Source organism: Macaca thibetana, chromosome 3, assembly GCF_024542745.1.
Source record: "Macaca thibetana thibetana isolate TM-01 chromosome 3, ASM2454274v1, whole genome shotgun sequence".
In the NCBI taxonomy this organism is placed as follows: Eukaryota; Metazoa; Chordata; class Mammalia; order Primates; family Cercopithecidae; genus Macaca; species Macaca thibetana.
This window is the reverse complement of record NC_065580.1, coordinates 736,578-761,980: the sequence shown is the minus strand read 5'-3', so window position 1 is coordinate 761,980 and position 25,403 is coordinate 736,578. Positions and strand designations below refer to the sequence as shown.

At 44.6% G+C, this 25,403-nt stretch overlaps 2 protein-coding genes across 2 annotated transcripts in view; one reads left to right on the top strand and one right to left on the bottom strand.

Annotated features, from left to right (window-relative positions):
- The window catches only part of DYNC2I1 (dynein 2 intermediate chain 1), an 850,736-nt gene that overhangs the window by 497,454 nt on the left and 327,879 nt on the right, over positions 1 to 25,403 (top strand).
- Positions 23,327 to 25,403, bottom strand: part of NCAPG2 (non-SMC condensin II complex subunit G2) — a 72,881-nt gene continuing 70,804 nt past the window's right edge. The window contains exon 28 of the mRNA XM_050785705.1: positions 23,327 to 23,733. Within this exon, the coding sequence (XP_050641662.1) occupies positions 23,682 to 23,733 (52 nt within the window). The 3' untranslated portion in view covers positions 23,327 to 23,681. The remainder of the gene's footprint in view (positions 23,734 to 25,403) is intronic.

Here is a 25,403-nt window from a genome sequence, read left to right as displayed (position 1 = left end):
TCATGAGTCCTGAGCGGCGAATGCAGGCCAGCCCCAGGCAGTGAGACCAAAGACTCTGTCTGCTGCACAGCATCCCTTCTGTGAGGCAGGGCTGGCCTCAGAGGCCGCATCATGTAGTCAGAGGCTCCTTCTCTCCTATGAACCCCCCTGAAGATCCCCCTGGGGCTCCCAGGCCCCAGCTGGGTTGGCATCCATGAAGTTCTGAGAGTCAGCAATCAAGGTTCTGGTCTACAGAGCAGGTCAGGAATGTAAGGCAATGGAGCAGGAAAGGGGAGAGGCAGCAGGAAAGGGGAGAGGCAGCAGGGACGTAGAATGAGACTGAGTGAGGACACATGGGCCCAAGACACCAGTGCTGGCTTCCCGCTTAGAAGCCAGGTGGGAGGAAAGTGGACCAGGCCAGCCTGCTAGCACCAGTGGCCTCCAGCTCCACCCGGAGATGAATGCCAAGCTGAAGTACTGCTGATCAGCCCAGGCCGGTGGGAGGAAAGTATCAGTGGCTTCGTCCCTCTGGACGGTGCAGCAGGCATGAGATGCACAGCCTTGATGCACCTGCCCCAGACGCTCAAAACTTGCGGCAAACCTCCCACTGCTCATGGGGAAAGTGTTGACTTGCAGAGTTGTAGGATCTTCCAGATGCCGACCCTCACGCTCCACCCTTCCACCCTCAGATGAGTTCCTGGGATAGGAAGAATCACCCATGACCTTCCAAAAGTGGCTCACAGACCCCTGGGGGTCTCCACAACAGCTTCAGGGGTTCCCAAAGTCAAAACTGCCTTCACAATTATTGTAATGCATTGTCTGCTCTTTACTGGGTTGCATTTGTGCCAATGGAGGGAGCCAGCAGGAGCCTGAGTGGGAGCTGGGAGCAGCAGCAACTGCACCCACAGGTATCCTGTTCCCCATGGCCCTTGCCACAGAAAACACAAGGTCAGTTTGGCTTAAGCATATCTTTGATGAAGAAATAAAATTATCAGCTTATTAAAGCTTGACCCTGAGTGCATGTCTTTTTGGTTATCAAGGAAGGATGTATGAAATTCCTCTGCTGTAACTGAAAGAAGAAATTTGTCCCACGGAGAAGATTCCTACCATAATCTGGATGATCTGCGTTGTGGCTGAACCTGCCACTTTTCATGGGCTGCCATGTTCCCTGCAAGGGTGGCTGGAAGGTAATCTGCAGCTATTCATAGGGGGCATTTGGCGCTTAAAAAAATCAGGTCTGGGCACAGTGGCTCACACCTGTAATCCCACTACTTTGGGAAGCCAAGGTCGGCAGATCACTTGAGCCCAGGAGTTCAAGACCAGCCTGGGCAACATGGCAAATACCCATGTCTGCAAAAAATACAAACTTTAGCCAGGTGTTGCGGCACGTGCCTGTAGTCCCAGCTACTCTGGAGGCTGAGGCAGGAGGATCGCTTGAGCTCAGGAGGTCCAGGCCGCAGTAAGTAGCCTTGATCGCACCACTGCACTCCAGCCTGTGCAACAGAGCGAGACTCTGTCTCAAAACACACACACAAAAAACAAGTCCTTCAGTTCAAGAACAAGTGACAGTATCTGTTGCTAATGATAACACTGAGCTTTCCAGCAAAAATCGGAATTTTGGAAAACATGTATTGATGATGTGAACTTGATAGATTTCTAAAACTTAAAGACTTTTCTGAGATCAGTGGTGATATTAACAAACGTAATTTTAAAATATTTTATAACAAAATGTGTCAACATTTGGAAGAGCTGCATAACTCAGGCAACCAACACTTTCCCAATGAACAGTTACAGAACCACGAACAGTAAAACGTCTATTCGAAGTGCAGGTCCACTGACAGGTCTCAGGAGCACAGACAGCGACAATTTTATTGATGGTTTCACATTCCACACTGAAGTAACTTTAAGGAATCCCAATGCCAACACATAATGTAGCATCAAAGAAGAATATCCACAATTATCTAAAAGGCTAATAAATACTTCTGCATTCTGCAAATATACATCTGTGTGAGGCGGGATTTTCTTCATAAACTTCAACCAAAACAATAAATCACAATAGAGTGAATATAGAAATAGATGTGAGAATTAAGCTGAAATTTGAAAATATGTAAGACAGTACCACCCTGCTCACTAGCCACTTTTGTTGGGAAAGTACAATTATGAAGAATAACATATATTCATAAAGAATGTTAGCAAGGGCTGGGCGCAGTGGCTCACACCTATAGTTCCGGATACTTAGGAGGGTGAGGCACCAGGCACTCCACGCTAAGCCACACAACAAGACCCTGTCCATAAACAAAAAAGAATATTAGCAGGTAATAGATGTATTGTTTTTTAATAAATGTTTTTAATTTCTCAGCTTTAATTTCTAATAAATATTGATTGATGCAAACCACAGAAACAAACTTTCTTTGGGGTTTTCAATGCTTCTAGACTACAAAGGGGTGTGCAATGGTTACTTTTTTGTGAACATGACTGGTCCACAGGCTACTCAGATCAAACATGATTCTGGGAGTGTTTGTGACAGGCATGTGTCTGAGCGTTGGGGAAATATCTCTGTGAGACGCATGTGTCTGTGAGTGGGAAGTGCATGTGAGGGGGGAGTGTCTGTGAGGGCGAGTATCTGTGAGTGGGGAGTGCATGTGGGGAGTATCTGTGAGGAGGGAGTGTGTGTGAGGGGGAGTGTGAGGCAGGAGTGTGAGAATGTGTTGAGGTGGAAGTGTGTGAGTAGTGTGGGTGAGGGGGAGTGTGAGTGTGTGGGAGTGTGTGTAAGGTAGAATGTGAGAGGGAGTGTGTGTGAGGGGGAGTGTGAGGCGGGAGTGTGAGGATGTGTTGAGGCGGAGTGTGTGTGTGAGTAGTGTGTGTGAGGGGAAGTGGGTGAGGGGGAGTGTGAGTGTGAGGAAGTGTGTGTGTGTGTGTGAGGAAGGAGTGTTTGTGAGAGGGAGTGTGTGTGAGGGGGAGTGTGAGGCGGGAGTGTGAGGATGTGTTGAGGCGGAAGTGTGTGTGAGTAGTGTGTGTGAGGGGGAGTGGGTGAGGGGGAGTGTGATGGGGAGTGTGTGTGAGGAAGGAGTATTTGTGAGAGGGAGTGTGTGTGAGGGGGAGTGTGAGGAGGGAGTGTGTGTGAGGGGGAGTGTGTGTGAGGTAGTGTGAGGAGGGATTTTGTGTGAGGAGAGAGTTCGTGTGAAGGGGGAGTGTGTGAGAAGGAAGTGTGTGGGGGAAGTATTTCTGATGAGGGAGTGTGAGGGGAGAATGTGTATTAGGAGGAAGTGTATGTGAGGGGGAAGTGGATGTGAGGGGGGAGTGTTTGTGAGGAGGAAGTGTGAGGAGAGAATATGTGAGGAGGTGTGTGAGCAGGAGTTTATATGGGGGAGTATGTATAAGGGAGGAGTGTGTGTGAGGCAGAGTGTGAGGAGGAAGTGTGGGTGAGGGGGGAGTGTGTATGAGGGGGAGTGTGTGTGTGAGGAGTGTGAGGAGGGAGTGTTTGTGAGAGGGAGTGTGAGGCGGAGTGTGAGGAGGGAGTGTGGGTGAGGGGGAGTGTGTGTGTGAGGAGGAAGTGTGAGGAGGGAGTGTGTGACGGAGAGTGTGTGAGGGTGTGTGGGGAGGAGTGTGAGGGGGAGTGTGTGTGAGGGGGGTGTGTGAGGGGGAGTGTGTGTGAGGAGGGAGTGTGGGTGAGGGGGAGTGTGTGAGGGGGAAGTGTGAGTGTGAGGGAGTGTCTGTGAGGGGGAGTATGTGTGAGGGGGGAATGTGAGGGGAAGTGTATGAGGGGGAGTGTGTGTGAGATGCAGTGTGAGGAGGGAATGTGGGAGGGGGAGTGTGTTGGGGGGGAGTGTGTGTGAGGAGGGAGTGTGGGTGAGGGGGAGTGTGTGAGGGGGAAGTGTGAGTGTGAGGGAGTGTCTGTGAGGGGGAGTATGTGTGAGGGGGGAATGTGAGGGGAAGTGTATGAGGGGGAGTGTGTATGAGGGGGAGTGTGAGTGGAGAGTGTGAGGAGTGTTTGTGAGAGGGAATGTGAGGCAGAGTGTGAGGAGAGAGTGTGGGTGAGGGGGAGTATGTGTGTGAGGAGGAAGTGTGAGGAGGGAGTGTGTGACGGAGTATGTGTGAGGGTGTGGGGGGGTGTGAGGGGTGTGAGTGAGGGAGTGTGAGGGAGTCTGTGAGGGGGGAGTATGTGTGCGAGGGAGGAATGTGAGGGAGAGTGTGTGAGATGGAGTGTGAGGAGGGAGTGTGTGAGGGGGAGTGTGTGTGAGGGGGAGTGTGTGAGGAGGGAGTGTTTGTGAGGGAGAGTGTATGTGAGGCGGAGTGTGAGGAGGTAGTGTGTTGAGGGGGAGTGTCTGTGAGGAGGGAGTGTGGGTGAGGGGGTGTGTGTGAGGGGGGAGTGTGAGTGTGAGGGAGTGTCTGTGAAGGGGAGTATGTGTGTGAGGGGGGAATGTGAGGGGGAGTGTATGAGGGGGAGTGTGAGATGGAGTGTGAGGAGGGAGTGTGTGAGGGGGAGTGTGTGTGAGGGGGAGGGCGTGTGAGGAGGGAGTGTTTGTGAGGCGGAGTGTGAGGAGGGAGTGTGAGGGGGAGGGTGTGTGAGGAGGGAGTGTTTGTGAGAGGGAGTGTGAGGCGGAGTGTGAGGAGGGAGTGGGGTGTGGGTGAGGGGGAGTGTGTGAGGGGGGAGTGTGAATGTGAGGGAGTGTGAGGGAGTCTGAGGGGGGTACGTGTGTGGGGAATGTGAGGGGGGGAGTGTGTGTGAGATGGAGTGTGAGTGAGGGAGGGAGTGAGGGAGAGTGTGTGTGTGAGGGGGAGGGTGTGTGAGGAGGGAGTGTTTGTGAGAGGGAGTGTGAGATGGAGTGTGAGGAGGGAGTGTGGGTGAGGGGGAGTGTGTGAGGGGGGAGTGTGAATGTGAGGGAGTGTGAGGGAGTCTGAGGGGGAGTACGTGTGTGGGGGGGAATGTGAGGGGGAGTGTGTGTGAGATGGAGTGTGAGGAGGGAGTGAGGGAGAGTGTGTGTGAGGGGGAGGGTGTGTGAGGAGGGAGTGTTTGTGAGAGGGAGTGTGAGGCGGAGTGTGAGGAGGGAGTGTGGGTGAGGGGGAGTGTGTGATGGGGGAGTGTGAATGTGAGGGAGTGTGAGGGAGTCTGAGGGGGAGTACGTGTGTGGGGGGGAATGTGAGGGGGAGTGTGTGTGAGATGGAGTGTGAGGAGGGAGTGTGTGAGGGAGAGTGTGTTGAGGGGGAGTGTGTGTGAGGAGGGAGTGTTTGTGGGGAATGTGAGGGGGCGCTGTCGGTGAGTGGGGGGGTGTGAAAGGGTAATGTGTGATGGGAGAGTGTCTGTGAGGGGACAGTGCATGTGAAGGGGGAGTGTTTTTAGTGGGGAGTGTGTCTTAGGGGCAAGTATCAGGGAATGGTTTGTCTTTGAGGTAATTTCCATAAGGGATCAGCATTTGAACTGGGAGACTCAGAAAAGCAGATGCCCTGCCCAATATTGGTGCCTCTCATCCAATACTTGAAGGCCCAAATAGAAAAAAAGGCAGCAGAAGGTTCAATTCTACCTCTCTGCCTAACTGCTGACCTGGGACATCTGTGGTCTTCTGCTATTGGTTGCATCTGGATTCAAGCCTTCAGGCTCAGAGTGAAATCTACACCAGCAACTTTCCCTAGGTCTGTAATTTGTAGAAAGAAGACCATGCAATTCAGCCTCCATAACTGCAGGGACCAGTTCCTCTTTTTGTTTTGTTTTGTTTGAGACGGATTTTCGCTCTTGTTGCCCAAGTTGGAGTGCAGTGGTGCGACTCCGCTCACTGCAACCTCCGCCTCTCGAATTCAAGCAATTCTCCTGCCTCAGTCTCCAGAGTAGCTGGGATTCAGGCGCGCACCACCATGCCTGGCTAATTTTTTGTATTTTTAGTAGAGACGGGGTTTCACCACGTTGGCCAGGCTGGTTTCGAACTCCTGACCTCAGGTGATCCATCTGCCTCGGCCTCCCAAAGTGCTGGGATTACAGGCATGAGCCACCACACCCAGCCCAGTTCATTTTACACACAGATACACACACACACACACACACACACACACACACACACACACTCTTCCTTCTGGTTTCTCTGCAGAACCCTAATACAGGATATGAGACCAAAACTTTTGGGAATCACTGCTTCATGAATACTGAATTCTGATTTTTCTTAGATTCATACCTTTTCAATCTATTCCCTTTACAGAGTAAGAAACTCAGCCACTGAGCAGTTAGGAAGCATGCCCAGCATTAGCCTGACAGCTGTAACAGAAACAGCAAGTGTACCCCCTTTGCTGAGACCCACAGACGAGCACACGTCCCCTGTGTGCACAGATACTTCCAACGGCTGGTTTTCAGAAAGATGGAGATGGGGTGGAAAAAGTAATCTTATTCCAGGGGCTGGAAGGCAGGAGTAAAAGTTGAGTTGCTGTTTTCCCTCCCGTGCACCAACGATAAATTTGTTAACACTGTAGCTCAATAGGATGTCAGTGTTCTTCAGTCTCAAGTTGAGGAAACAGGAAGGCTGGGGTTATGGCCTTAGGGAGCTACATTGAGACTTTTCACTTTCCTTATTCAATAGGAAGCAACCCTCTGCACCAACACGGACACCCTTGCTGACCACATCACATGAAAACACAGCGCTTCATCAGCAGTCACTTAAAGCAGACCCAAGGAGGCTTTTAAAAAGTTAAAGGGCTCCTGACATGCAAGAAGCCATTAAATGTAAGTCAGAGGTACCTCTTTTCTCTTTCTCTCTCTATAAAAAATATGTACTAAAAAATGTGTATAAAAAATATTTTCAGGGAAAACTAATTCCAATTCGATCCAAAAAAGTTATTTTACTCACAGCTTCTTTGTATGGCCCTGGTAAGGGACCTGGTTGGTCTCTTACCAGCATTGCTGCCAAGACTCAGCCCCTTCCCAGGATGCACCTGCTGACGCTCACCACAGACACTGTTTCCTCCCAAACGTGACGACAGTGGCTACACCTAAGCATCTGCATCGCTGTCTTCAAGACTTTGGAGTTCTCAAAGGTACTTGTGGGAGGAGGGGTATACCAGCCACTTCATATTCAACTTCGGAAAGCTAGAGAAGTCAGTTAAATAAGAACCCCACACGTGTTGACAAGGTTCTGTCGAGGACTCCAGGCTTTCTGTCATAGTAGGTCAATCTCATTTCAAAGGCGGCAGCAAAACCACACCTACTCCTAACAACAGCGGAGCACAGAACCGAATTAGGGATGCTGATTGTCAGCTAAAAGGTTCCGAGAGAAAGACTGAACCTGGGGCTTTCCTGACAACCCACTCATTTACTAAGCATCTCCTACAGCATACACGGACATAAGCCCCTTAAAATCAGAGTCCATGAGAATACTTTTCGTTAGAAAATAAATCCCATGATACACCAGTATAGAATACGTTGACTAAAACACTTTAAGCTTCATCCTCATGTGGGACACTATGGAATTAGCTAAATCCATTCTTGAAGGCTAGTTTCCCTGTGGAAAAATGGTCTCTTCAGGGAAAAAAACTTGGGCGGAATACATTACTGAGATGTTACTGATTCAAAAAAAGTGAAGGGTACATGTGACGATATCAGATAAGGTAGCATAAAAATATCACTATGCCATGTTACATAATCTCAAAAGGATATACACACATAAGATCAATGAGGCTAAGTTAAAATATTGCCATTATGATTAAGGTAATTTATCTCTACAAAGCACACATCTCAAATAGGAAAATAAAGAAAAATGGATATGGTGAGATTTTAAAACTTCTTCATGTTACTTTTCTGACTCAAGGAAAGGGCAACACTGCAGTGACTCCCAAAGGATGAGGCTCACCTGGGACGTGACAACGCACTAGGCTATGGGGGCCTGCACGGGAGGCTACTGCCTGGGAAAGTCCAGGGCAACATGAAGTTGATGTCTCCCAGCACAAAAAACACCCTGAAGCACCCCCAAAATGTACTCATCCCAGTCCCAAGTGGAAGAATCCACACAAACCAGGAACTTTGCTCATGCTGAAGCCACGTGCTCTGGAATTGATTTGTGTTGACTGCCACAATTGATTCAAGTAAAATTGATTCACAACTTGAAGCAGAGGAAAAAAATAAAAGCAGTGCCCCTTTCAAACAGCAGTGCCCACCACAACAGTTATTCCAAGTTCTAAAGTGTGCTGTGGAGGACCTGGAAGTGGGTTTTTTCCCCCTGAATCATGAAAATAGATGACATTTGTGGTGGCTTTCAGCACAGAAGTTCCTTTTGGATTCTTATTAAAGATGGGTAGATTGAACATAAGCATTTACCTCTGCTACCTGCAAAACCCAGTAACACACGAAATGCTTTTTTAAAAAGGCATAGACCCACAAGAACAAAGTGGGAGAAAAGATACTAGTACCCATATTATAAAAGGGGAAATGAGAAAGAGCAGCCTCTGTCTCTGCATACTCAAGGAAAGCCAGACCCTGAGAGGGGGAGCAATCCCACAGGGAAAAACACATCCACCTGTCCCCAGGACCCGGTGACAGAAGGGAGCAGCACCAGCTATGCTGAGAACAGTGGTAAATAAGGGACAATCACTGAGAGTCTGTTGAAGAAGCAGTTTGACTCACTCATAATGAAATGCAAATTAAAACTACACTGAGATACCATTTCTCACCTATCAGATTGGCAAAAATCCAAAATCTCAATGACATACTCCGTTGGCCAAGCTGAGGGAAACAGGCTTCTCATGCATGGCTGATGACAGGCAAAATAGTGCAACCTCTAGAGACAGGAACTAGGCAATTAGGCAAAAAAATCACAAATCCACTCCCTTTCCTCTAGCAATCTCTTTCATGACTCTATCCCAATTATATACCAGTGAAGGCCTGAGAAGAAATACGCACAAGGCTGTTCACTGTGGTACTATGGCAAAAGCAAAAGTGAAAACACCCAAAGTCGCTGCAAGGCACTGGTTAGATTAATTACTTCATGCACAAAAGGGAGCACCAGGCTGCTGTGAAGAAATGAGAGCTCCATGTTATATTACAGGTTGAAGAGGTTTCCAGAATATATTAAGCTAAAAACTAAAAAGGTAAAATAAAATGTATGTTATGTTTCCATTTGTCTAAGAAAGGATGTTAGTATAATAGGCCTCACTCTGTCGCCCAGGCTGGAATACAGTGGCACCATCATGGTTCGCTGCAGCCTCGACCTCCCGGGACCAACTGATCCTCCCACCTCAGCCTCCGAAGTAGCTGCGATTATAGGTGCGTACCACCACACCTGGCTAATTTTTGCATTTTTGTATTTTTTTGTAGAGATGGGTTTTGCCACGCTGCCCAGGCTGGTCTTGAACTCCTGGCTTAAGCGATCCACTCACCTCGGTCTCCCAAAGTGCAGGATTATAGCTGTGAGCCACTGTGCCTGGCTAGAGTACAGTGGCACAATCTCAGCTCACTGCAACCTCCGCCTCCCAGGTTCTAAGTGATTCTCCTGCCTCAGCCTCCAGAGTAGCTGGGATTACAGGCATGTACCACCATGCCTGGCTAATTTCGTATTTTTAGTAGAGATGGGGTTTCACCATGTTGGCCAGGCTGGTCTTGAATTCCTGACCTCAGGTGATCCACCCGCCTTGGCCTCCCATAGTGCTGGGATTACACGCATGAGCCACTGCACCTGGCCAGCCTGCTTATTTTTTAATAGAAGAATAGACCATACATTTTTAAAAAACATTACCTATTTTGGAAATTCAGAAATATGTATTATTTGAATATACCTTTATTAAAACTTGATGTTTGGTACTATGTAAATATAAAAATATAGCCATTTTTAAAACAATGCCTACAAATTGGTGGTAAAACTAAACAAATATATCTGCTTATGTATCCAGCTGGGGGCAGAACAGCCATACAGAAGAGCTGTGTTTGCACTCCCTCAGGGGATACACCCCTAAGGCCAAAAGAACTGCAACAAAATCTTAAACTGTTTCAAGAATCACATTGATGGTGGCAGTGTCTGCAATGTTACTCTTAGACTACAGTGAGTGTATTGCTGAATCGAATGAGTAATCACTTGGGTGTCACTGAGAACTCAGACTTTTGGCTCAGTTAAAAGGATACAAACAGCTAAGACCAATGAAGTTAAGTTAAAATTCTCAAGTCCTAAATTTGAACTGGAATGATCAGTTTATAAACTCACGTTTATCCTAAAAAATTTTCATATACTATAATTATCATAAAAATAATTCTATGTATACAATTATATGTATAATTGTATATATGTATACTTTTTTAAAGTACACTTATATAATCTTCTAGCTCTGATTACTGAAAAGGCCTAGAAACAATGGTCAGCGACCAACCTGTTAGCAATAACACTCCTAGAGGTCAGATCATGGTCTCCAACTGCCATTTTCCACTCAAACAAACCATAAGTCCTCGGAGAAACAGTTGATTCTAGGCCTAGCGCACGAAATGTACAAGAGGAGCCTGGGGCTACTCAACACACCAGGAAGCAGGGAGGCTTCCAAAAACTGCTTGGGTCATATTATCAGGCCTACAGCCCAAACTGAATGAGCTCTCACTGGCCAGAAAATACGGGCTCCAATAAGGACAATAACTACGATGGACTGAAACTCATCAAATGACACTAATTTTAACAATTCTCATTCGTAGCTTTTTGAAGATGCTCACTATTTTTGAATACTGGTAAATAATTCCCCTTGTTTCCTATACAATCTATACAAAGGAGCAATCAAACCAAATATTCCAGCTGATAACAGAGAAATATAATACTCAGAGTATGACTTTTTGCAAACCTTTATGAATTAATAGATCTAGGTAATTATCATCGATAGCTAATAACATCACAAAAAGAGAGGCTATTGGATGGCAGGCACATCCTAAGGGAGGAGCCAATATTCCCGATGAGGAACCCTGTCAAACAAAACCAACCTGAATTTAATCAAATCGAGAACTACAAACTACGATAAAGATTTAACAACAACCCTCAGGAAAAACAGAGACAGAGTAATGTGTTAAATGATGCTGCAAGGATGCAACCAGCATCGCTGCAAGCCCACAGGACAAACACAAAAGTGTACAAAATAAGTACCAGCAATGTTTTAGAACGACGGAGTGGAATCCACAAGAAACATAAGACAGTATATAAACCTTATTTGGATCTCATTCAAGCTAGTAAACTGTAAAAACAGATATCTATTGACGAATTTGAGATATGGGATGATATTACACAATTTTTATCATAATTGCTTATTAACACAGTTAACATCTTATTTACATAACTGTTTTTAGATGTAATAACAGTACTGTGGCTGTGTTTTTATTTGATATCTGAGACTTGCTTCAAAATCAGCCAGGGATGGGACAGTGGATGAGGGTAAAAATAAATCTGTCATGAAGCTGATAAATGTTCCACCATAATAAAATTAAGAGAAAGTAAAGATGTAAACAGAGCCTCAGATCCCCATGCCCTCTCTGGTAGGCAACCAGAGATTTATTTTCCAGGGCGTATGAGATAGAGGCTCTCTGAACTGAGGGTGCAGCACCATACTGAAAACAGGGGGTTAGTAAACATTGACAATGTTGAATAAGAACAGCCCGTACCTCTTTCCCCTCACTCTGGCAGCCAGAATACTGGCTGCTAGGCCGACACTTCGTCAGGGAGGAGATTGGAACAAAAACAATCTGGCTAGCCCGAGAGAAAAGACCTAAAACTACCAAAATGAAGCATTTTCTGATTAAAAGATCTAACCAGGCTACCCTATTATGACCATATAGTTGACATGGTCAAGAGTTTCATTCTGCTTTTTAGTGCCCTGATCTTAAAAATGAGCAAAGATGACCAGATATTCAAGGAACGCCTCTAATATGAAACAGAGAGATCAGATAATACAAGCTGGGAAAAGAGAACATGGAAGCAATAAGACTACAAGAGAAGTTCCAGATGGAGAGAAAAAATAGAAAGCAAGATAGTGGTAAGGAAATCAGAGAAGTAATTTTTTAAAATTTCCTAGAATGCAAAGATGTGACAAAGGGCAATGAGTAACACAAAGTGCACAATGTTGAAAAACAGAATCACCTCAGGGCACCTCCCAGGGAAATTCACATCAGTGGGTACAAGAAAAAGATTCTGAAAGTTCCAGATAAAGAGGTGGGGAAAAGATTAAAGATCAAAATGGCATTAAACTTCTCAGCTGTTGAAAGATAACAGATAATAAAACAATGTCATCATAAGTAAGAGGAAAAATTATTTCCAACCTAGAATTCTATACCCAGATAAACTAGCAAGCAAGTATAACAATAGCATTTTTTCATATTAAAGATTTCCCAAAATTAACTTTCCATACAACCCATTTCTCAGGAAGCAACTGGACCATGTGCGCCACCAAAACAATGGAGTAAATCAAGAAGGAAAAAGAGATGCATCCAAGAAAGATAAACTAAGAGAAAAGCAACTTCCACTTCTGTTCAAGATGGAGTAACAAGGATAGTATTTAACTTACCACTGTAACCAACTAGAAAAATGAACAAACAGGGCCTGGCGCAGTGGCTCATGCCTGTAATCCCAGCACTTTGGGAGGCCGAGGTGGGCGGATCACAAGATCAGGAGTTTGAGACCAGCCTGGCCAATATGGTGAAATCCCGTCTCTACTAAAAATACAAAAATTAGACGGGCGTGGTGGCGGGCGCCTATAATCCCAGCTGCTCGGGAGGCTAGGGCAGGAGAATTGCTTGAACCCAGGAGGTGGAGGTGGCAGTGAGATGAGATTATGCCACTGCCCTCCAGCCTGGGTGACAAAGCAAGACTCCAACTCAAAAAAGAAAGAAAAAAGAAAAATGCACAAAACAATTAAATAGCTGCTTTCAGACACTGGGTGCAAGCATGCAAGATTGTGAGCCCTGTGGTCACCCTGGCTTTCAACCAGAGGCATTTGTGGGCCATGAACACAGCGAGAGGGACCACAAACAAAGCCTAGAGGTCTCATTAACTTGAGGAGATGGCGACCCAAATTTGTGGGATGCTGAGGTAGCTGGAGCTGCAGGGCAGAGTCCCAGAAAGGAGAAAGCTGGGGAGAAAAAGGGCTGAAGAATCTGAAAAGGGGTAAGAGGCCATTATTGTGTAAAAGCTAGATTTTAGAAAAATAAAACAAAACTATCAGGAAGTTGTAAGACAAACAGTTCTGAGAACTCACAGAAATATGCAGTGGCTCGTGGCTGTAATCCCAGCACTTTGGGACGCCAAGGCAGGTGGATCACCAGAGGTCAGGAGTTCAAGACCAGCCTGGCCAACATGGTGAAACCCTGTCTCTACCAAAAATACAAAAAATTAGCAGGGCGTAGTGGCACACGCCTGTAATCCCAGCTACTCGGGAGGCTGAGGCAGGAAAATTGCTCGAACTCAGTGGGTGGGGGTTGTGGTGAGCCGACATCGCATCACTGCACTCCAGCCTGGGTGACAGAGCGAGAGTCCAACTCAAAAAATAAAAATAAAGAATTCACAGAAACGTGAGAGACTCTAATCAGCCAGAGTAATGTCCTTAGTCATTCCGCAGGTCATTCAGCCAGGATCACAGAGGGCTCTCACCTCAGTAGTAGAGCTGAACTTCTGGTGGAATAACAGCTGCTCTAGACCTGACGATTATGTTTAAAAATAGGCCTCAATACCACTTCACAAACACTGGGATAACTGTTATCAAAAACATAAAACAAAATCCCCAAGATAACAAGTGTTAGCAAGAATATGGAGAACTTTAAACCCTTGCGCACTGCTAGTGGGAATGTAAAATGGTACAGCCACTGTGGAAGAGTATGGCAGATCCTTGAAAAATTAAAAATAGAAATACCATATGATCCAGTAATTCTACCTCTGGATACATGCCCCCCCAAATTTAAAGCACACCTCAAAGAGACATCTGTCCACCCACGTTCACTGCCACATTATTCACAATAGCCAGGGGGTGGAAACAAATCAAGTGTCCATGGATGGATGACTGGATTAACAAAATGTGGATTAGCCATACAATGAAATATTATTCAGCCCTAAAAAGGAAATGCTGACACATGCTACAGTAGATGAACCTTGAGGATGTTACACTGAGAGAAATAAGCCAGCCACAAAAGAACAGATATTTTATGATTCCCCTTATACAAGGTGCCTGGGGTAGTCAAATTCATGAAGACAGAAAGTAGAATGGTGGCTGCCAGGGGCTGGGGGAGGGAGGATGGGAGCTAGCGTTTAGGGCGACAGTTTCCGTTTCAGAAGACGAAAAAGTTCTGAAGACGAAAAAGTTCTGGAGATGGATGGTGGTGGTGGTGGTACAATAATGTGAATGTACTTAATGCCACTGAGCTGAAAGTGTAAAATAGTAAATTGTTATATATATTCTACCACATTTTAAAAATCAATACTTTTTATTAATATGAAAAAAGGGCCTCAAATGAACCAAATTGATTCATATGTAACGACCTCCCAAAACAAAGCCCAGAGCTGTTCAACAATGTAACATTCATAATGTTCTAATAAAAAATTACTAGAATTATCTACTTTCAAGATTTTTCCTCTTCACATCATGGTGAAGTAGCAAGGGACTGAATTTACCCTCCAGCTTTACCAAACAATAAACCACACAAATGAGTTTTCTGACATTGGATAACAGGCAGCAGGACTCAGGTTCCTGAGGGGATGAAACAAATGAGGTAGGTCCTACAGCCACATCAGGTACTCTCTGGAAGCAGTTTCTAGGCAGGGAGGAGAAACACAGAGTCTGGTGGCCTCATTATGTTAAGAGAGAGACAGAATGGAGTTTGGGAAGGTCAAGAAAGCTAAAATCTACAGGGTAGGATACCCAAGAAAGACAGCTAAGAAGAGAACCATTTAAAGGTCTGCAGAGGGGTTCACTTGAGTCTTTGGCTGAGTTATGAACTGTGCAAACAGGAGAGAAAGAACTCAAGACTAGGGAAAGAATCTCCAGGCTGGTGTAGACAGAAAAGTTCCTGGAGACCATACAGGGCTAAGAACAGTTTACATACTCACTAGCAAGACTAGAAGGACCTTGCAATGTATGGGAGAGTTGGCCAGTCCTTAGTACCAAGAAGGGTATTTCTTTAGTACCCAGAAGGTATTGCTTTAGTAGTAGGAATAAGCTAGTCTTAGAGTAAAGGTTGCTCTACACCGACACTAACAAAGCTTAAAAGTAATCCTCAGAAGGATCCAACTGATTCCAGGTAACTTAACCATACGCCAGAACAAACTCTAACACTGTTTAAAGGTATACAACAAAAGCCAGCAAATGATATAAAATGTATGCTGTCCATCAACTATTCAAAAACCTATTCAAAAATGTCTACTAATTCAAAAATTACTAGAAACACACACACACACACACACACACACACACACACACACACACACACAGTAACCAATAGCTAGGAGAAACCAGAAAAGATACAGACCAGAAATGATTGAATGAATAGACAAGGACATTAAAACAGCTATTATAAATATGTAATATATGGTTTTAAAAGGTAGAGGAAAAAAATGAACTTAATGAGGTGCTATTAAAATGACTCAAAAGTAGCTCCTGGGAATGAAAAATACACAAAGAGGAAAAAAACTGGAAAGAAAAAAAAGAGCACAAAGAAGCCACGGAAAATACCAAGCAGGATAACACACGTGTAATTGGAGCTAGGAAAGGGGGAAGGTAAGAGAAAGGTTGTTGAAGAAAGAATGGTTGTAGATTTTTCAAATTTAATAACTAAAACCCAACACATTCAAGAATTCTAATGAAACCTAAGCAGAAGAAACATGAGGAGAACCACACCCAAATACATCATAATCAAATTGCTAAAAACCAGTGATAGGCCGGGAGCGTTAGCTCACGCCTATAATGTCAGCACTTTGGGAGACCGAGGCAGGTGGATCACTTGAGGTCAGGAGTTCAAGACCAGCCTGGACAATATGGTGAAACCCCATCTCTACTAAAAATACAAAAATTAGCTGGGCTTGGTGGTACACGCCTGTAATTCCAACTACTCAGGAGGCTGAGGCAGAAGAATCTCTTGAACCCGGAAGGCAGAGGTTGCAGTGAGTCAAGATCACACCACAGCACTCCAGCCTGGGATGACAGAGCAAAACTCCATCTCAAAAAAAAAAAAAAAAAAAAAAAAAATGAAACAAACGAACAAACAAAAAGTGATAAAGAGATCATGAAGGCAGCCAGAGACACGAAGGTGGGACTGGCAGTAGGATGCTCATCAGTAATCAAACAAGCAACAGTAAAACATGCTTAAACTCCTGGGAGAAAAATATCAACCCAGGATTCTCTTTCTAGCAAAAATACCTCAGAAACCAACCTAGGCAAGATGGCAAACCCGTCCTTTTTTTTGAGACAAAGTTTCGCTCTTGTCACTCAGGCTGGAGCGCAACAGGGCAGTCTCGGCTCACTGCAACCTCCGCCTCCTGGGTTCAAGCGATTCTCCTGCCTCAGCCTCCTGAGTAGCTGGGATTACAGGTGCCCGCCACCACGCCCAGCTAATTTTTGTATTTTAGCAGAGACGGGGTTTCACCATGTTGACCAGGCTGGTCTTGAACTCCTGACCTCAGGTAATCCACCTGCCTCGGCCTCCCGAAGTGCTGGGATTACAGGCATGAGCCACCATGCCCGGCCAAAACCCCTGGCTTTACAAAAAAAAAGAAAAAACAAAAAAAAGCCAGATGTGGTGGTACATGCCAGTAGTTCCAGCTGCTTGGGAGGCTGAGGCAGGAGGACTACTTGAGCCCAGGAGGTCAAGGCTGCAGTGAGCCACGATTGCGCCTGGGTGACAGAGCAAGACACTGTCTCTAAAAAAATTTTTTAAACCTTCAAAAATGAAGGCAAAATACTCTTCCAGATAATCAAAAACTGAGAAAACTCATAACGAGCAGATATATGCGACAAGAGATTATTAAAGAAAGCTCTTTAGAAGAAAGAAAATGATACCATATGGAAATCTGAAACTGTACAAAGGAAAGAACATTGCCAGAAATAGTGAATATGTGGATAAACTTAAAAGACAATTTTCTCTCATGTTTAAATCTTTTAAAAAGTTAAATAACAGTTTAAAACAAAAATAATGACAATGAATTTTGGGAATAACATATGTAGATGTAAAATTTATGACAATGATAGCACAGTGAACAGAAGGAGAAATGGAGGTAACCTGCTAAGTTTGTGTGCAACTCATAAAGGGATACAATATATTTTGAAGGTAGATGAATTAGTTAATAGATGCAGGCCAGGCGCGGTGGCTCATTCCTGTAATCCCAGCACCTTGGGAGGCCGAGGTGGGCGAATCGTGAAGTCAGGAGTTCGAGACCAGCCTGGCCAAAATAGTGAAACCCCATCTCTACTAAAAATACAAAAAAATTAGCCAGGCATGGTGGCGGGCACCTGTAATCCCAGCTACTCAGGAGGCTGAAGCAGGAGAATTGCTTGAACCCAGGAGGCGGAGGTTGCAGTGAGCCGAGATCACACCATTGTACTCCAGCCCGGGCAACAGTGCGGGACTCCATCTCAAAAAAAAAAAAAAAAAAAAACAAAAAACCATAGAAACAATTTGACAAAATTTTAACACCAACTCACGGAAAAAAAAATTCTCAGAAATTTTTTTCTGAGGAATGGAAAAGGCACTTGGTCATCCTGATAAAATGTGTCTATAAACAACCTACAGTTCATTGAGTTGTGGAAGACTGAATGCTTTGCTATGGAGACCAGAACAAGGCAAGAGTGCCTGCTCACACCACTTTCAGTCTACGTTTTACTGGAGGTTCTCGCCGGCACCAAAAAGAAAAGCAATAAAAGCATCCAGACTGGAAAGGAAGATGTAAATGGCATTTATTTTTAGATAACCTGATCATCTGAGTAGAAATATGACGGAGTCTATAAATAAACTACCACAAGTCATAAATGAGCTTGGAAAAGCAGAATACAAAGTCAACATACAAAAAGAAACTTCTAGTATGAACAATTAGAAGTTGAAAATTTTAAAATACTACCATTTACATCAGCTCCATAAAACACAAAATACGTAGGGATAAATTTAATAAAACATATGGAAGACCTATATCATGAAAATGACAAAATATTGAGAGAAACTAAACATCTGAAAAACTAGACCATGGTCATGGATCAGACCACTCAACACTGTTGAATGTCAAGTCTCCCTCTGTCCGAGCAGCTTAGCAGCCCAGCCTCAAACCGTGTTTTAAACTTGTTTTTTCTTTTCCCTTTTCTCTCCCCCTTCCCAGTCTCAAGATACAACTGAGATAAACTGCGTATGTGTTACCTTTCATCTTGAAATACAGCCTTGGAATGTGCTGTGAACCTCCACTCCCTTTCATTTTTATTTTGTGAAACAGTCTCGCTCTGTCGTCCAGGCTGGAGTACAGTGGTGCGATCTCTGCTCACTGCAACCCTCAGTCCCTGGGTTCCAGTGATTCTCCTGCCTCAGACTCCCAAGCAGCTGGGATTACGGCGTGAGCCACCGACCCCGGGCCCTCCACTCTTTCTTTTCCATTCTATGCTCCCATGCTGTACGCACATTTATTTACCCAGATGCTAGGTAAGCACACACCATGCTCTCTTAGGCCATTTATTTGCTTAGAAGCTTCAGGAGGCGGGTCCTAGAAGGGACTAGGCACCTCCAACAAAAGATTACTTCGAGGCCGGAACCCTCTCCTGGCTGAAGAGCGACTACAAGATTGACTGTGATTAATTTATAACCCAGTAGGATCCACAACGGCGCCAGCCCCTTCACCAAATGGGACAATAATTCAAGAAGGTCCACCTGGCACCTCTTAGTCCCCCCTGCCTCTTCTGCATTCCAAACCCTTTCTGTAAAAACCCCTGCGTTCCCTCCAAACTGAAGAGTGGAACTGCTCTTCGCCTTGCCTGCACAAATAATAAAGGAATATCACTGTCATCATAACTTATTATTTTGCCTTCTTTCCATAAGTGGCCGGACTCTCTTTGCGAGTTAATCCCCAACTTGATCTGTAAATTTAGTGTAATCACAATCAAAATTGTACTGCATGTCTTCTTCTGTAGAAATTGACAAATTGATTCTACAATGTATACAAAAAGGCAAAGAAGCTAGAAAAGCCAAAACCACACCAAAAAACAGCCAGCCAATTGGGGACTTGCAACTCACAATTTTAAGACACAGGTACAGCTCAAATAAAAAGGACCCTGGGAATTGGCGTGAGGACGGCCATAGCTCGGTGCACAGAACAGACTCCAGAAAGAGCCCACACACGCACAGCCAACTGCATCTTGACGAAGATACAAGGTGATTTCACGGAGAAAGAAAGGAACAACTGGATAATCATGTGGGGAAAAACAAAAACGACAAACTGAGCTTGGACTCCACATCCAAGATTCACTTAAAATGGATTACAGATCTAACCATAACAGCTAAAACATAAACTTACACAGCAGAGCTTCTCAACATCACACCATTGACCACTGGGCTGGAATGACTCATTGTTGCAAGGGCTGTCCTGTGCCTCCTACCTGAGGCATTTTGTGGAAACCTGGCCCACCAAGACACCTGTGCCACTGACAGAAAGGGGGGCAAACTCATGCCCAGCTGAGCCCTGCTGGTCTAGATGAAGGGCAGGTCCAGAGATGTGTCATGGAGTTCCTTGATAAAAATATTACTTTCAAATGGTGCAGGGACTACTAGATATCCATATGGCATAAAGAAAGAAAGAAATATTTACCTCATACCATACATAAACATTAATTCAAAATGGACCACAGACCTAAACATAAGAGCAGAGCTTTTAGTTTCGATAAGGAGATAATAAAAGCAGTCAGAGACACCAAGGTAGAAACGACTGTAAGATTCTCATCAGTTAACTATGCAAGCCAAAATAAAACATGTTATTTCACACAGGACAACAAATAAACATGGTTTTTTACATGTCTTTCTATATAGAACACAAAAAGCACAAACTACAGAGTATAATTGATAAACAGGACTTCTTCAAAATTAAAATTTCCTATTTAAGACACCATTTAAAAAAATCAAAATAGGTCTGGGTGCAATGGCTCACCCCTGTAATCCCAGCACTGAGGTCAGCAGTTTGAGACCAGCCTGGTCAACGTGGTGAAACCCCATCTCTACTAAAAACACACACACAAAAAATTAGCCAGGTGTGGTGACATGCACCTGTAATCCCAGTCACTCGGGAGGCGGAGGCAGGAGAACTGAATGAAATTAGCCAGGCGTGGTGACACGCACCTGTAATCCCAGCGACTTGGGAGGCGGAGGCAGGAGAACTGAATGAAATTAGCCAGGCGTGGTGACACGCACCTGTAATCCCAGAGACTCGGGAGGCTGAGGCAGGAGAACTGAATGAACCCAGGAGGCAGAAGTTGCAGTAAGCCAAGATCGCGCCATTGCACTCCAGCCTGGGTGACAGAGCGAGACACAGTCTCAAAAATAAAATATAAAATAAAATAAAATAAAAATAGGAACCACATACTATAATACCTAACCCTAATAAAAGACTTGTATCCAGAACAACTAAAGAAGGCTTAAAACGCAACAAGACAAACAATGCAATAATACAACAAAAACAGATGAGAGACTTGAGTTGGTATTTCGCCAACGCAGCTACGTGAGTGAAGTGTGCAGCATCAGTCCTCAGGCAATGCAAAGTAAAGACACCATGAGTTACCACTACACACCCAACAGAATGAAGATAGAAACACTGAAATAACCACTGTAAGGGAGGATGTGGAGGAACTGATGGGAATATAAAATGTTACAGCTATGGAAAATAGTTTGTGACATTTGTTAAAAAGTTAAATGTAGATTTAACATATTAACCAGAACTTCCACGCCAAGAAACTGACCCAGTGAAACAAGCCCACACAGACTTGTATACACGAAGGTTCCCAGAAACTTTATCTGCAATAGCCAAACGACCATCAATAGGGATAAACAGCCAAAGGGGAATCAATAGGTGAAGGGTAAATAGCCAAACCACCACCAACAGGTGAACAGCCAAATGACCCTCACTAGGTGAATGGCTAAGTCACCACAGTGCGGATGAATCTCAAGACTGTGACACTGTGGGGCCAGGTCCCAGCAGCCGTAACAAACTTCAGAGGTTTGTGATGCATATTAAAGCTGAAAACCACTGATCTAGACAATCAGAATAATTTTTTTTTTTTTTTTTTTGAGACGGAGTTTTGCTCTGTAGCCTGGGCTGGAGTGCAGTGGCCGGATCTCAGCTCACTGCAAGCTCCGCCTCCCGGGTTTACGCCATTCTCCTGCCTCAGCCTCCCGAGTAGCTGGGATTACAGGTGCCCACCACCTCGCCCGGCTAGTTTTTTGTATTTTTATAGTAGAGACGGGGTTTCACCGTGTTAGCCAGGATGGTCTCGATCTCCTGACCTCGTGATCCACCCGTCTCGGCCTCCCAAAGTGCTGGGTTTACAGGCTTGAGCCACCGTGCCCGGCCTTCAGAATAATTTAAATTACAATTATTGCTGTCTTTGGCCACCCAACATCTATTTATTTTTTTGTTCTGGGATCTCTCCCCTTGAGTCTTGGTGAGTGGTGAAGAATGTCTCCTGATGCAGGGAATATTTAAATGTTTAAAGTGGTATTTGCTTTCCCGGCCATGCGGCCAGGATTCTGCCAGTCTTTGGCTGAGGAGTGAGTGCCACAGCAGGGGTGGGGCCCCCCGGCCCTATTTTAATTTTCTAAAATGGTGTCTCCCTACCTCTCTAGCTGGGTGCAGAAGTGACACTGGTGTTGGAACACTGCAGGCAAATTCTGAGAGCAGAAGTGCTAATTAAAATGTCAAGTGCCTGGTGGCAATCACAGGGATTCATCCTCAGACTAGCTGAGAGTTATGGCTTTCAACTGTCAAGACTGGCTCTCTAGTTCTCCCAAATACACTGGGGGCTTAAACAATGTAGGCTCAAGAATGTAGCTCAAAACCGTAGATCCTCACAGTCCAACAAGGCAGTGACAGCTCCATCCATCACAACCCCATTCCAGGCAGAATGTAGGAAAGGTAAAGATACACAGATAACTTTCAAGGTGCCCATGACAACTTCACTATTATCTTATTGGAAGCACCTGGACACATGCCCACATGTAGGTGCAAGCAATGCTGGTGAATGCGGTCTTTATTCTGGAAGGGCATGTACCCAGTGACAAAATCAGAGATAGTATTTCTGTGGAAAAAGAGGAGAATGAATAACAGGGGAAAGACCAGCAATCTCTCCCTCACATACTCAATCGCCAGTCTTAAATTTGCACAAATTCTTCCAAATAAATGACTTTATCAACACTGATAGAACTGTATTTCCGTTATCAATGTCATTCACTAATTCAGAATATGGTTTAGTCAGCCAAGATGTCTAGAAAGTCATTTTCAAAATTATCTGAATTAAGCTGTAGTATTATTCCACTCCCCACCTTCCATTTCTCAGATCCCTTGGCAAAACCTTACCCTGAATGCTCATAACTACAGTAAGTCGTCCACTTCTTGTACCGTCTTAGAGAAATACAGGCACAGAAACACTGGCATTTCTTTACTTTTTTGCTCAGGGGCTGAGGACAGAACAAGCATGAAATTTAAGCTGCACTAATTTCCAACCAACTATGAGGTGGTCCACGAGGGCCCACAGGATTAACCGTGACACAGAATCTTGGACTGAGGGCCAGGAGCATGGGGCCATGAAACAATTGGCATCCACACGGTGGGCGAGAGGTCAGGGCAGCATAGGAGGCTGTCAGCACCACTGCTACCAGAACAGCTCTCAGAAAGAAAAGACCCGAGTAACCGTGGTTTGCCTTTAGGCTAAGCTACTTGGTGTCTGTGCTGCTCACGTTCACAGCCACAGGACCCATCTCAATACCCCACACAGCCAACATGAAGGTTGCACACAGAGACTGCTGTGGGCCCTGCCCCGTGCTCTCCACTCAGGGAGCATGCTGGGAGTCCCTCCCTGGGACACCGCACCTCACTCCTGGCCATAAAGGTGGGCTTTAATATTTTCTTTTCTTTTTCTTTTTGAGACAGAGTCTTGCTTTGTCACCCAGGCTGGAGTGCAGTGACGCGATGTCAGCTCACTGCAACTTCTCCTTCCTGAGTAGCTGGGATTACAGGCATTCACCACCACACCTAGCTAATTTTGTATTTTCAGTAGAGACGGCGTTTCACCATGTTGTCTAGGCTGGTCTTGAACTCCTGACCTCAAGTGATCCACCTGCCTCAGCCTCCCAAAGTGCTGGGATTACAGGTGTGTGCCACCGCGCCCAGCCCCTAATACTTTCAAATAAACAAATGGATGTTGTCATTGCTTTATTACTCATAGTTTCCAAGCAATATTACATATATAAAAGTCATTTTAAAAACAACCAGGTTTGCTAGAAAAGTGTTTTTTCTTCGAATCATGGATTTCCACATCATTCATACCTGGAGTCCTTTATATTAAATATATTATTTACGCAGGCACTAGCAAAAATTGAAGAAGTTTTGAGTTCTCTACTCCATAACCTTCACCTTCCCACACTCCCACAAAAAAAAAATCCCACCCTTTTGCTATTATATGGGTTATTAACATTAAAAACAATAGGAAAATACACAGGAATTTCATTTGGAATCCCTTTTCCCTATTTTACATGTCTGGAGATGTTGGCTTGGTTATGAATTCAAAAGTTCTCCCAGAGTTCTTGATGATGATTCATAGAGAAATCTGAAACACAAATAAAGAAATATTTAGCTACAGAAAAAAAGTGACCAAATTATCCAAATGTACATTTTCAAAACTATAATCTAAATATGGTTTGCAGCTAGATGCATTTAAAAACAAAGTTGAAATAATCTATAAATGTTTCATTAATTGTTTCTCTTATGTAAAATGGAGTCAGAATCCCCACAGGAGTCAGGACACACGGCACTGGACCACAGGCTTGGGTTGACGGTGGACACCACGCACTGCCAGGCAATGAAACGTGCGCACTGGGCAGTGTGCCATGCTGGTGGGCAAAGAGGACATAGGCTCTTCCTTTCCAGCACCCACAGTTCTGAGCCTATTTCTCTATTATACAAGAAAAGACAAAAACTATGTGACCTACTAAGACACTCTACTACCACGACATGTACCTACTACCTCTAATAACCTGAGGCCTTTAGAAAAACCTCACTTTCCCACTCCCCTGCATCCCTGTCCCTCAAGGCGAGACTTTCTCCTCATGTCCTCCCCAGCCCCACCTAGGCTGCGGCTTCGGCTGAGATCACTGAGTACTTTCCCTGCCAGACGCTGTCCTCACTTCCCTGGCAGTGTGCCTATTTTAAGAATCACTATTAGACAGGTAGCATATCACTGTTCCTTAAATCCACGTATTTACAAAGTGTGTGGCTCACCATGACTTCCCTTTTTTATTGTGCCACAACTCCTACTTGGTTCCAGTGCATGCTTGTTTGATTACAGTGCACTCCGAAGTAGTCTCCTCAGAGAAGGAATACAGAAAAGCTCATCTCCGAATTCCTCCTAGACACGAATATATCTACCCTCCACTCCAAATGATACCTCAGCGAGATTTAAAACTCTTACAATCCTATTGTCTTCCTGTGTCCAGCACTGCAAGTGAGACTCACGTCTACCTGGTCTTCCCCTTTGCAGACAGACTGCTGTCTACCACAGCGCCCTGTAATGTCAATGCAAGTCACATGCGTCATTTTACATTTTCCAGTAATCACATTGAAAGAGATCAAAGAGTACAATGGATCAAGACCTTGTTTTTACTTATTTTTTTAAGCAAAATTCATCTTAATATATTTTATTTAACCCAATATATCCAAAATGCTTCAACTTGTAATCCATATAAAATTACTTGTGACATAGTTCACATTCTCTTTTCCATACTGTCTTCAAAACCTGCATGCACTTTCTGTGAGGGCCACACTCAGCTTAGACTCACCAGGTTTCAGATGTTCAGCAGCCACTGTATTGGCCTGCATGAATCTAGAAAAATTTTAAGATTTTCTCTTTATTCCTGGAATTTAGGAATTTTATCCATAATTATTTAACTGTGATTTTTTTTCGACAGTCCAGAATTTAGTAAAGAAAAAAGGGAATCTGTATATCTTTCTTTAGCTCTGGGGAATTTTTTCCTATCACTGTTGAATCACTGTTTCTCCTTGATACTAGGTCTCTCAGGCCTTTTCCCCCTCTCATGAGGAGAGGTCACCATCCTCGTGACCTCTCCTCATGAGTACTTATGTTCTATGTTCTGAGACATCTCTCCAAATTGACCTTTCTGGAATTTGACTATCAACAGCAGTGTGTCTGTGACACATTAGCTCTAGACTGTCCTTTTGGGGTTACAGTCGACTCTTCTTCAAAGACTCTTATTACTCTCC